The sequence below is a fragment of the Strix aluco genome, chromosome Z (genome assembly GCF_031877795.1).
Source record: "Strix aluco isolate bStrAlu1 chromosome Z, bStrAlu1.hap1, whole genome shotgun sequence".
In the NCBI taxonomy this organism is placed as follows: domain Eukaryota; kingdom Metazoa; phylum Chordata; class Aves; order Strigiformes; family Strigidae; genus Strix; species Strix aluco.
The window spans coordinates 92143968-92156616 of NC_133971.1; the positions used below are offsets into that span (position 1 = coordinate 92143968).

Below are 12649 nucleotides of genomic sequence, written 5' to 3' on the forward strand. Positions count from 1 at the left end.
AAGAAAAAAAAAAAGCAAAACAAAGATATTTTTGTTCATTTGTTTCATTCTGGCTTGGTCTACAGAAAAGCTGGGTTTTGTCCCAGAAAAACATGCATTTCACAATATTTTAATTCAGTACGAGATTATAAACTTCAGAAGCAGCACTTTCTTAGGTCCATGGTAGAACAAACTACAGAAGCCACGATTGTTTCACACCTGTCACTTAGGAAAAGAGCACATTCATTGTTTTCCTGATTGGACCAGTAATATTACTCACCTCATATATCTCCAGAACAATGATTTTGATAAAATCCTCATCAACATCAGCCCGTTTGGTTTGTGCCATCTGAGCAAATGTGGTGAGCAGACAAATTTCTTCTGAGCAGTTCATTGATTTGAGATACTTTTCAAAAGTCTCAAGATGCTCTGGGTCTAGAAAAACATCACATGAAAGAAGTATAATAAAAGAAGTGTTATAGGACATACATCATCAATATTTATGTATTTATTGACAGTCCAATCCCAGAGAAGGAATCAGTGACAAAGCAATTATCACTGGGTTAGTATCCTCTCTTCAGAAGTGACTGGTATCAGCTGCTTTAAAATAAGGTACAAGACACATCATAATATGCAGTGAGTCCGTATGATTCAGTAAATACACTAGTGTTCATAATGAAAGCTAAAACTGCTTCAAGATCAGTTGGAATTCAATTTTTAATATTATTGTAACTTGCAATGTCCATCATCCACAGGAAGAACTGCTTGAATCTTTTTACTTTTTAAAAATGTTATCATGGTTTTGGCTTCCATTACGTATCAGAGCAAATAATTCCATAGATTAAGTACAAATTATATGAAACATTTCCAGTTTTAATCAGCACACAGTCAAGACAAGATTAAAAATAAGCCCATCCAAGCACAGCAGAGAGGTTTTGATCAAGCTGAGAGACTCTGCCTATTCCACATACCATGATCTCAAGCAGCAATTAAACTGGGAGATCATTTTATGCAGATTACAAATAAAAATACTTCAAGCATCTAGCCCTGAGCGTAGATTACGTCCAAGAGTTACAAGGGAAGGTCAGTTTCAGTTTCTCAAACTCAAAACAAGAGAATTATTGAACGCACTTGTCTGGAACATATCTCTGAAAACAGAGAACTAAAGTTGCACAGAACAGGAAGGGTAAGAGATGCTTTCATTTGAATTCAAGGCAGGTTTCCTCTTTAAACCCAGGAGTGACACATTACCAAATGCAAATAAAAATTTCACTCCTCATGGTAGGGGACAACAAGAAGGAAAGGGTAAAAAAGGAACCTGAACAGGACGTTAAAATATTTTTTATTTCTTCCAAATAACTTTAAATACAGTCTGTGCAGCAAAATAAGTATTTAAAGCTGCATTTAAGCTGTAAAATGGTTTGGAGAGTGGCCTATCTCCTCTGAAGCATAACATGCCAGTAAACACTGCTTAACAGTGATCTTATCATAGTAGTTGAATATATTGAAAAAGCACTCATTGTGGCACTCAGCTACTTAACCTGCACCAGCAAGTACTCAGCATGCTTGTGATTAAACACTTCCACTTAGGTTACATTCTATTTTAAGGGCTTTCAAGCATTTTGCAACTGTACTTCAACCTGAGAAGGTCAGATTTGTACAGCCAAAATACCTCATGAACAGCGTACTAGGATTGTGCAATTTCAGTAAATAGTTTTTCCATGTAGTAAGATAAACTACACTCCTGATAGATACAACAGACATACAGGGGATGTCTCATCCATTCATCTCCCTTTGCTAATGCTAACTTTTATCGTTATAGCAGAAGTTATGGAGCACTCTGTTTTTTGTCGTTGTTTTGGGGTTTTTTAAGGTAATGCAGAAGGACCAAAAAAAAAAAAAAAGACTATGCCGTTACCATAAATAAAGGCATAGCAGAAAGTCCCACAGCATAGCAAAGGGGTAGGACACACAGGAACAAATGACTATGCAGCTATTAGCACAGTGACGTCTGCATCTGTGTTTCATTAGGCATAGACCCACTAAGCAACAGAGAATGGGTTTGGAGGGGGACAGAAGAGAAAAAAGGATCTGGTGAAGTTAAGAACAAAGACCATAAATGGAAGGAGGATGCCAGCTGCTGAGCACATGCGCACTAGACCTTCTCTGCTGCAAGTCACAGCTCTGCAATCTCCCAGCTTCTTGTTTCAGCTGCACCTTCCTCTTCACTGCACCTGGGGTCATCTGTGGGCTCCACACACTGCAGACCCCACACCAACCTCAAACCCATGCCCAGCCAGCCATAGCTTGGGACTGAAGGACTGGGACAAGGAAAAAGGGAAGAGAGACTTCACCTAAATCTTATCACCTCTCAGTGGAGCAATGACACATTCACCACAGAGCTGCTACTTGAGTCAATTCCCTTCCTCCTCTGCACATCTGATCGCAATAAAATTCAAGTTCAGGGAGACCCTAAAAGTCAATCGCACCTCAAATCTTGGTACTGGCAGTAAAGAAACTGTAACCAGAAATGTTGTTCAGCAGGTTCTCATTGCCAACTGCAACGGAAACAAATACAAAACTGTTAATCCTGTATTTATAAAACTTACAGAGAACACATGCTTGTACTCACACAGGTATCAAACAGAAAGAAGAAACTACTAGGTCATTGCTTGTCAATGAAAATGTGTGTTCCGCAGTAGGCTTACTAGCATTTGGTCCACTCAAGAATACCTCAAAAGTAACCAGACTTCCCATATTTCCCCAGGGGGTTATTTTATATCTGGTGGCTCTCGTAGTCCAGAGGTCATCCTAGTAAGTGCAGCTCCATCACTGCACTCCATTTTATCATGCTATTAATATCGCTTAAAAGCAAGTATGCTCCCACCTCTATTCATGCAAGCCAAAAGCTTCCATCAGTTACCAAGGTTTGCTGCCACCTGTAGATTCACCACTCTTAATATTTCCCAAACTTAATTTGGGAAGGGAAATCAATAGCAAAGGTTGTCTCCCAAGAGAATGCTAAAGCCGTGGTCTTCTAGGCTATGAATTACAGGAAATTAAGTCAGCATTATACTGGTGTCAGTCAAAAGAAGCTATTTCAGAAGATTAGAGGGAATTCACTGAAAGAACTGTTGATATTCCCTGTCTAGACATTTGTGAAAAATGGTATTGTGCTGACATAACCCATCGAGGAGAATGAAGAGGATAAAAATACCCTGCATCAGCATACCAGGGACTTTAAAACATAAAAGTTAGCTATAAGTAAAACAAAGCCTGAACAAAACCAAAAAACAAAACAAAACAAACAAGTGTTCATTACTTCAAGAGCTGTAAACCCAACACATTACATTACATTCTCTTTGTTTGAGATGCAATAAAAATCTCTTGCAAAAACAAAAATAAAGAAGTTCTACTGAAACAGTGTAACTTACTGCTTTGGCCGGCAAGTGCTAGTCAGACAAGTGCTTCCTAAACAGTACACAGCTACAGTCTTGATATCCCTCTCCCACTCCGCATGAATTGCCTTAAATATAAGCTGAGCTTGCACAGAGTCAAGACAATCAGTAACCTCTCAAGATCACCATTTTCTTCTGCTTCTCCATCAAAAGACTTGGTTGATGTAGTAACAACTATCTGGGCTACCAGCTATCTGAAAAGTAAAACTGACAGTGAGATTTGCTCTCCCTGAAGACAGCACAGCAGCTGTCAAGTAGGGAGTTACTGCTTTGTCTACCTGTCCTCCTGTCAATCAAGTCCTGAAATATTTTCCATGAAGGTGGCAGCAAAGGGAAAGTAGTATTCCAGCTGGCTTCTAAATAACTCTGCTATAGCTGAAGCCACCACAATCACTGTGGAGATCAACAGAGGACAGAAGTCAAAGGGAAACAGAAAGAAAAGGTCGCATACAGGACAAGAAAAGCATCAAAAGAAGGCTTGAGATAAAGGAAACATCTGTAGTTGTGAAAGATAAGCAGATCTCCCACAGTGTAGGTCACTGAAGACAAAACTAACAAGTTTGGGGGGGGGGGGGAAAAGGAGGACTAGGGTATTTCTAGAACTATCAACACCTCACAAAAAAACCAAACAAAAAACCCCAAAACGAACCCTAAGCGATAGAAAATCCTGTATTTTAGGATTTATATCTCACTCTCCAAACACTATCGAAGGTCAGGACGGGACCTTATACAAGAATACACGAGATGTACCTACTGCATGGCACTCTTGCAGCCCTCTGAAGCAATCAGTAGCAGTCACTGTCAGAGAGAAAACTAAAAGAACAGTAGATCCGACAACTCCTGTTAAAATCAGAGTTTGGGCAAACAAGTACTGGAAGACCATGAACTGCCCAAGACAGTTCTAAGGCCTCTGGACCAGTCACGCTGGTGAGGGTGTATTTAACAATGGAAACTGCCAAGAATTAAACCCATAGCTGATGGAGCAGTAGCTGAATTGATTAGAATTGGTTCTGAGTGTGGGAATTCTACCTTTGAGTCTTTGTTTGCAGTCCACCGGTTGCAGAGTAGAGCAGAGCTTTTCCAGGTGCTCGTTCTCCGCACAGTGCATGACAAAGAAGAGCCTCCAAAGCATGTTGCTGGATAAAGTTCCATACGGCATCTCAGACATGAACAACCAGACTCCCAGCCTGTTGGATTTGAAGAGGAAGACAGAAATAGTTTCACCCCGATAAATCCCAACATTTGAAAAGGAGAAACACACCTACATCTCTGCCATACAACAGAATTAGGAACGTGAGGATGAGTCTTAGAATCTCAAATTCTGAGTTAACCTCATTTTCAACTGAACAAGTTCTCAGAATTTCTGTCAGAGGCTAGAACTCAAGGCATAATTCCTCCCCATCTTGATGCTACCAACGTGATGAAAAATCCTGCGCATTGCAGTCTTGCTTAAACCACTGAGTATTTAAAGCTACTCCAAATCCCAGTTTCAATCTAACTCCAAGATGAAGCCAGTATCAATCACAGGGGACACCCTACCTTTTTGCCTTCAGAACATGTAGAACAGCTCTAAAAAACAGCTCATCAAACTCCAGTTGCAATTTTTCCACAGAGTAAGGATGCACTACTGATCCATACTGTTTATTGCCGCTAACGTATTGGGCCCAGTGGTCACTCACATGACAAAGCGTCATCCTACACAGCAGAACAAACAAGTCAAAGAAAGATCATTAAGTATGTCATCACCATATAAACACACTAGATCACACTAGAACGCGACTAGATCAGAGCATAGTCACAAGAGACATATTCAAGCCTTTGTCCTCTCGTTTCCAGAGACTTCCATATAAATGGCATTTCCATCCCCTCTTCAGACAGGGTTAGTCTAATATTCCTGTGTTACCCTTCCCTGGTTTTGCTATCAAACAGTGCATAATATTCTCTTATGCCAAATAAGTTTCTGTATGAACTTTGGAGCCTTAAGGTAACGCTACATGATGAAATGGCAGTGCATGCAAAAAGCTCATACAGGAATAATTACACCGAGAAAGTTACTGCTCGCAAAGCAATATATAATAACACAAAGAAATACATGAAGAAACACAAGTAATAACACCAACATGGATTTTGTTTCCGATTTAACTGTATCCCCCCCCTTGTAAACACACTCATAGAAGTCATATAAAGTGACTGTTAGAGATTTAAAAATTAAGAGCACCTTTTAGGTTTCAGTCACCTTTGCTTACTGCAATAATATGACAATTTTCAAGGAGCAAATTAAAAACCTTAAAACAATTCTGGATAACAACAGAAAGAAAGCAGTAACACTGGTTATAAATAGGGGTGAGTCGAGAAACTCTGATCGACTTCAATGACTTTCCAAGACAAACTTAAGCACATCTCTGATGGAAGTCAGCCTGGTGTTCCACAGCTCACCTGGCTCCTTTGTAGCCACAGCATTTAGATTCTGCAACTCCCCACCTCACAGCTTTAGAGTCAAGGACCATGGGATTTCAGATTCCCAGACTCACCAACCCTAAACTGGCCAACTCTTAGAGCAAAATCTACCCAAGAGCTGGTTGGGTTTTCTGGTTTGGTTGTTTTGTGGGTTTGGGTTTTTTGCTTGTTTGGTGGTTGGGTATTTTTCTTAGCAGCTCTGAACTTTAAAACAGGCTGCATGAAAAAGATTTAATCATATCATTGAGAAAATATTCTCTTACTTGATCAGCTGACCAATTCGCTTCACAAACTGTCGGTAACGTGCTCTGTTAAACGTTTCTAACCCCACAGACAGAAGTTCCACTAAAGAGTTTGCAAAAGCAAAAATCTTCATCATCTCCTGGGGAGTTGTTTTTTCAGGAAAATAAGCACCTAAGACCAAGACAGAAACGTAAGTCTCAAAAAAATGTGTAAATTCTGGATTTTTTTAAGTAACTTAACAAGCACTCAAAGCAACAACTCACCATACAGTTGGCAAACAGTTCATTGTTTGCCAGCTACATAGCTAATTGAAATTTATGTTTTGTTTATGAAATGAACAATAAAGAGCTATTAAGTACAAAAGTACAAATAAACTAAGCAAGTTATAAGACCTCTAACAAGCAATTATCTTCATGTACTTGTCCAGAGATTTAGCAAAATAAAGAATGAATAATTGGAGAGAAAAAAAAAAAAAATCACAGTAACATTACAGCTAAGAGGTAAAGGGGAAAAATCAGTTCTGAAAGCATATCTGTGAGTGTAACTACCAAGCAGATCAAAACTAAGGGAAAGGACTAACGTTTCGCATGCTAGTATTGCTATAAGCTTTTAAGTTATCCCCCACACATGGCACACGCTTCCATCTCATCTATTTAGTCTGTGAGCTCTTGCACAGGTTCGTTATTACTTCACTCAGACACTCTCATAGTGCAGCAGCATTCTTGGTAGTTTTAGTTATTAATATAATTAGCGTAAGCAAAATGAAGAATAACTCTTTAGCAGCTGATTTACCTCCAGACTTAAAGCCAAGGAAGTGCTGAAACAGTTCATGAAATGGAAACTGTGACAACAGGGCAATCAAGTCATCTTCCAAAAGCAGAATCCAGCTTGTCTCAGGATCCTCATCCTATAGACAAATACAGTTGCTTTTAGTAGCTTTACAATAAAATGCATAGTAAAAGGGCATACTGTACTAATTACAGTTTGATTGTAAGAGGAAATCAAAGAAAGTACAAATGAACTCTCCATCCCACACATAAGCTCCTAATTTCCTCTTTTGTGTGTGTTTCTACATAAAAGCCCTCCTCAGCTAGGAAGCAGAACCAGAGGCAACACTACATTAGTCCAACCCAGCTTCTGAAGGGAAGCACCTGTTCAAACATAGGTCTACTTCCACACTCCTTTTGCATGCAATAACTCAAACATTTAAATTCTATCTGTTAATACTCATTCCTGGAAGCTCCACTATCTACAGTTATGCCAGAGATAAAAGAAGAACAACATTGATCTAAGTTCTGAATTATGCTTTTTAACTGACCAAGTCAGCTTTTCTTCCTCCATTTCACAAAAATCAGTACTATAAGCTTTAGCAAAAGCATAAAGAAAAAAAAAGTAGTCATTTGCTGTACCTCTTCTCCTCCTTCATCTACCAAGGTCCAGTTTCCAGATTCTTTGCCAGATGAAGAGGAACTTTTCCTTTCACTTGGTTTCATATGGCACATGAAGTCCACCCGATTCCTGATTTAAAGTGAAAAATCAAGTTTACAAAAAATTAGAAAATTAAAAATTCTGAATTCTCTTAACCTTTTAGTTAAGAAAAGATATTAAAAAAACAGATACAAGATCAAAACATTAACAAGTATGTCATAAAGCTGGCTGGCAGAAAAAGGCCTTGGGGTGCTGGTCAACAGCCGTATGAACATGAGCCAGCAGTGTGCCCAGGTGGCCAAGAAGACCAATGGCATCCTGGCTTGTATCAGCAATAGCGTGGCCAGCAGGGACAGGGAAGGGATCTTACCCCTGGACTCGGCACTGGTGAGGCAGCACCTCGAACACTGGGTTCAGTTTTGGACCCCTCACTACAAGAAAAACATTGAGGGGCTGGAGCGTGTCCAGAGAAGGGCAACAGAGTTGGTGCAAGGTCTGGAGCACAGGTCTGATGGGGAGCGGCTGAGTGAACTGGGTTTGTTTAGTCCGGAGAAGAGGAGGCTGAGGGGAGACCTCATCGCCCTGAAAGGAGGGTGCAGAGAGCTGGGGATGAGTCTCCCAGGTAACAAGTGACAGGACAAGAGGAAATGGCCTCAAGTTGCTCCAGGGGAGGTTTAGATTGGATATTAGGAAAAATTTCTTCACCAAAAGGGTTGTCAAGCATTGGAACAGGCTGCCCAGGGCAGGGGTGGAGTCACCATCCCTGGAGGGGTTTAAAAGATGCCTAGATGTGGTGCTTGGGGATGTGGTTTAGTGGTGGACTTGGCAGTGCTGAGTTAACGGTTGGACTCAGTCTCAAAGGTCTTTTCCAACCTCAGTGATTCTATGATTCTAAATGATTCTATGATAACCTGATATCCTCCAAGACTTGTACTGATCTGCTGTATTCAGTAAATGATCTTCCAAGCAATATTCTGAACAATGTAAATGACTACCAGCCATGTATAGCAAACACACTGAAATATGCAAGAAATAACACCATTCTTGCCCATGTGTAAGAAAAACACGTAAAAAAAGTAAGGATACCGTATCTCAGAAGAGGTACGCTACAACAACCATTTAAGGCTATCACCTGATGAGTCATCAACAGGATGAGTGCAGGCCAGCTCCACTATACACCTTTGATAGCCGCATTAGCTGGACACCACATCAACGTTAGTAAGACTGGTCCTACGTACACTGAGCTATGACAGCTAAAGAACTTCCAGGAAAGAGTTGCCTCAAATCAAGCCAGGTCCAGACCACCTTCAGTCTGGGGTACTAGTTTTCAGATTCTATACCGTATAATTCTTTAGTTGTTCAGACATACCAGCAAGTTAAACAAAGGTGCAGAAAGCTTATATAAAAAGTTAAAACCGAAACATCCAACTTCCTTCCAACTTTAAATGCACTGGCAGAACTCTGCACATTGTGCCACAAAACCCGGGCATAATACCACCCTCCCGACCTCCCTGAACTTACGCTCTGATAATATGAATGTAATGCAAATGAAACGTGAGTTTTAAACATGCTAATTTCATAAACCCAATTCAGAATTCAAACTTTCTTCCAATATGCAGCAGCTGTGACAGACAAAGCTCCTCTCGCAGTAAGAAGAGCCATTGTGGAGGCTCTGCATTCCTGTACCTACAGTTGAGAGCATCACTCTAGACATCTTAATTTAGCCCTCATTCAAAACACAAGCATCAAAATGCACTGGCAATATGCACTCCCTCAGGATACACTTGGTTTTCCAGGCAGCCCTAGACAGAAAGTGTGAAAACAAAACCCTTTAAAATAACAGACTCCAATAATCAGTTCTCCCATGTAACTCAGCGTCAGACTATCAAGATCACAATGACAACCCTAAATACAAGCAGTTTGATTCTTTGACATTAAAATTTGGGGGGGGGGAAGCAAGTTATGTATTTCATCTGAAGAAGGTAACAGTTTTCACTACTGACTGATCTCATTAACTAGCTTCTCCAAGCACCATGTCTTCCTTCTAGACAAAAAAAAAGGATGAAAAAAATAAAGAAAGAAGCCCAGCCAGCATTTACACAAACTTAGCAAAACCTTTATTCAAGGGCTTCTGTTGCAGAGACAGTATAATGAACAGGCCATCGTGTAAGGTAAGAACTCTATTTCAGAAGCCACAGTTACAAAACACACAGGTATGTCAGTCTTCACAAGCTATTTGACAGCTGAAAGCAAGCTGCATCATACTGTGCACAGTACGAGAATGTACTACCAAGGCTGTATTTTAAGATGAATGAGTAAAAAGTGTTTGAATTAAACTGTGAGTCTCTTATTTGTGCCTGCTTTTATGACTTTGCCTGCAATGAACTTTCAGAGATTTACAACTAAATCATGGGTCATGTTTTGTACTCTTAAATAATCAGAACATATTTATAAAATCATATTCATACTTACTTGACAGGAGACATAAGCAAGGCAAGAGATTGCATGAAATGAAACACACCCGATGGGTTATCCAAGACTTTGATCTGAAATTAAATGCAAAAAAAAAAAAATCTAAGTAAAACAAAGGGCAAACTAGTTTTATCAGAGAAATTCAAATTCTGAATTTCACATTTTTCACTGTCTTTTTGTTCAGACTAAAAAGTATTCATAAAAGACAGCACCCACACCCTGGAAGAAGTATTGCTATGGCAAAATATTGGGAGTTCTCCAAAAAAAGTACTTACAGAAATTAAGGGAGGAAAAAAAATAACATCATCAAAAGCTCCACAAAAAAAAGACAACTCCTCTCTTTGCTTCACACATACTTCTGGGCACCAGGGGAAATTGGTTATGTTGAGCACAGGGGAAGTCAGGAGCCTATAATGTTATGTTCATGGTTGGACTCGATGATCCTAAGGGTCTTTTACAACCTAAATAATTCTACAATTCTATTCTTTTTATTTCATTCGTGCCCTTTCCCCTGTTACTGTAACTGCAATCCTTTCCCTATGACTAGATTTCCCACATCTTTGCCCTGCTGGAAGAGCAAAAATGTTATTTGCAAGAACCCCCTCGTGCCTTTGGATATCTGCACTCCCTCTGCTCACAAAGTGAACACTTCCCCTTTCTCCTGAAATTACCTAACTAATAGACTTTCCAGGAAAACCAGTCCCATTTCAACATGCAGGATACAAAAATCCGCTCTTCCTCATCCCTTATACATCAGAGAGCTGCCTCTAATCTCACTTGCCTCATATACAGTTGCTGCTTCAAATCCAAATATTCTTTCCATTCTTGGAGAGCACTCCCAAAACCTGCTGCTGCATGAGGCCACCTGAGGGGCACTGCAAGTCCTTGACGCCCTTTCATGGAGTCTCTCTAGCCAAGAATGAGAATCTGTTTCCCTGTTAACCTGCTCATAGTTAGGCTAACATGGGTAAATACATTCTTGGACAAACCCCTCACTGTCACCATGATTCCACACACCTGGAAACATGGTGTGAGTTACAAGGAATTGACTAGGCACAAGACACTCTCCTACCCACCCACTCCACTTCCACTCCAACTTCCTGACAACAAAGAATTAAACATTCACACCTGAATGAACGGACAAGCCCATTTGCTGATCCCAGCTGGACACCGAAGGATGTGGTTGAAGAGGAAGAGATGGTCACCTGGACAGCCAATTCTTTGCAACACTGACACCTAAAGCGAAGTACATTGGAATCCTGTGAACAATTTCAAGGTTCATTCCTTTATAGTCTTGCTAACTAGAGTAATACCGTTTTTTTCATTTATCTTCCCATGCTTTCTAACAAACCTCAATTTTCAGAGCAAGTTACAGAAGAACAATATTTAAAAGTCTGCTTGCTTGGCTTATAAGCCACAAACCATTTTTCTGGTGTAGAAAAATTAATTACTTTAACACTGCATTAAAAACTAATTTATTTAGAAATCAGTAAGAAGAGAAGTTTCTCAAAACTGACAAGTCTGAATAGTTTTACTTTCAAAATAAGTAAAAGTATAATGAGTATTAAGTCCACTTTGAGCAGTGTTGGCTGCTCAGGTGCCAGACCTCATTAATGCTGCTGACCTTCACTGACTTCATCAGACAAAGGAATTCATTCTTAAGATTGACTAACAGATTCTGTTCAAGTAGAACAAACCCCCAAAAAAAACATCACACATGGGACAGCAAGAGAAATAGTAACACTTTCAGAAATTACTCCAGAATTCATCCCGTGTGTTGGATCAAACAGCTATATCCATGCTTACTCCCTCACCAGTCTCTGCAGCCACATCAGAAGGTCACTCTGAAACTGAGGATCTTCGATAATTCTGCGAGTGAAACTGAAAAGGACGCTGATACATTCCTTCAAGTGGCCCAAGTCTGAAGAAAGACTTTCTGACTGCTTTGAAACTGTAATTTAAAAACAGGATTAAGCAGCTTCAATGAGCAGCTCTCAGAATAGCAGCATAAACAGTGGTTTTGAGGCTATATAGAAAACTGAGATATCTCAACACAACTGCTTGCTGCATCTGACAGAAAAGAACATTTATTTATAGTACTTTATTTAATCTTATTATTAAGCACTGGACACTAATTACAAGAAGAATATATGATGGTTACTCTCACAAAAGGCCTTTCCTCAACTAAACTTTGTAAGAACCACTATTTACTATGCATATAAACTATCTGGGAGGTGAGGTCAAACAGAGGAGGACTAGGAAGGATAAATATCTGGGGCAGGAGGGAGAAAGAATACTTTAGCTAAATGATTATATTGGCACAAATCCAAATAAGTAATACACCTAGGATGAAAACCAAAAAGATTTCTAAGTATTAGAGCTGCAAGATGGCCTCCCAAACAGCCTCCCAAGAGGAAGTCAAGCAGGAAAAATATCCAGTTGATTTCAGAATTGTGCATAATCAATCTGGAAAAGGGACTGTACTATACGTTGCCTTTGACAACAAAGCATTGGAGTCTGTCCCCTCCCACCCGGTGTTCCTCTACAGTCATCAGCGGCAGTATGCAGCTTAGACAGAAGGTGGCACTCCTGCATTCAGCTTCCACTCTCCA

The 12649-nt window shown here is 39.9% G+C and overlaps 1 protein-coding gene across 6 annotated transcripts in view; it reads right to left on the bottom strand.

Annotated features, from left to right (window-relative positions):
• EPG5 (ectopic P-granules 5 autophagy tethering factor) overlaps nucleotides 1-12649 on the bottom strand; it is a 59319-nt gene that overhangs the window by 40044 nt on the left and 6626 nt on the right. For 5 of the 6 annotated variants that reach the window (XM_074813696.1, XM_074813694.1, XM_074813697.1 and 2 more), the window contains exons 4-12: nucleotides 11852-11988; nucleotides 11166-11273; nucleotides 10038-10111; nucleotides 7547-7655; nucleotides 6930-7044; nucleotides 6158-6308; nucleotides 4977-5132; nucleotides 4467-4624; nucleotides 260-414 (exon numbers count right to left, since the gene is read on the bottom strand). In XM_074813696.1, coding sequence (XP_074669797.1) covers nucleotides 260-414; nucleotides 4467-4624; nucleotides 4977-5132; nucleotides 6158-6308; nucleotides 6930-7044; nucleotides 7547-7655; nucleotides 10038-10111; nucleotides 11166-11273; nucleotides 11852-11988 — 1163 coding nt within the window. Of the gene's footprint in view, nucleotides 1-259; nucleotides 415-4466; nucleotides 4625-4976; nucleotides 5133-6157; nucleotides 6309-6929; nucleotides 7045-7546; nucleotides 7656-10037; nucleotides 10112-11163; nucleotides 11274-11851; nucleotides 11989-12649 lie in introns of those variants that run through there. The other variant, XM_074813700.1, reaches the window with a different exon arrangement.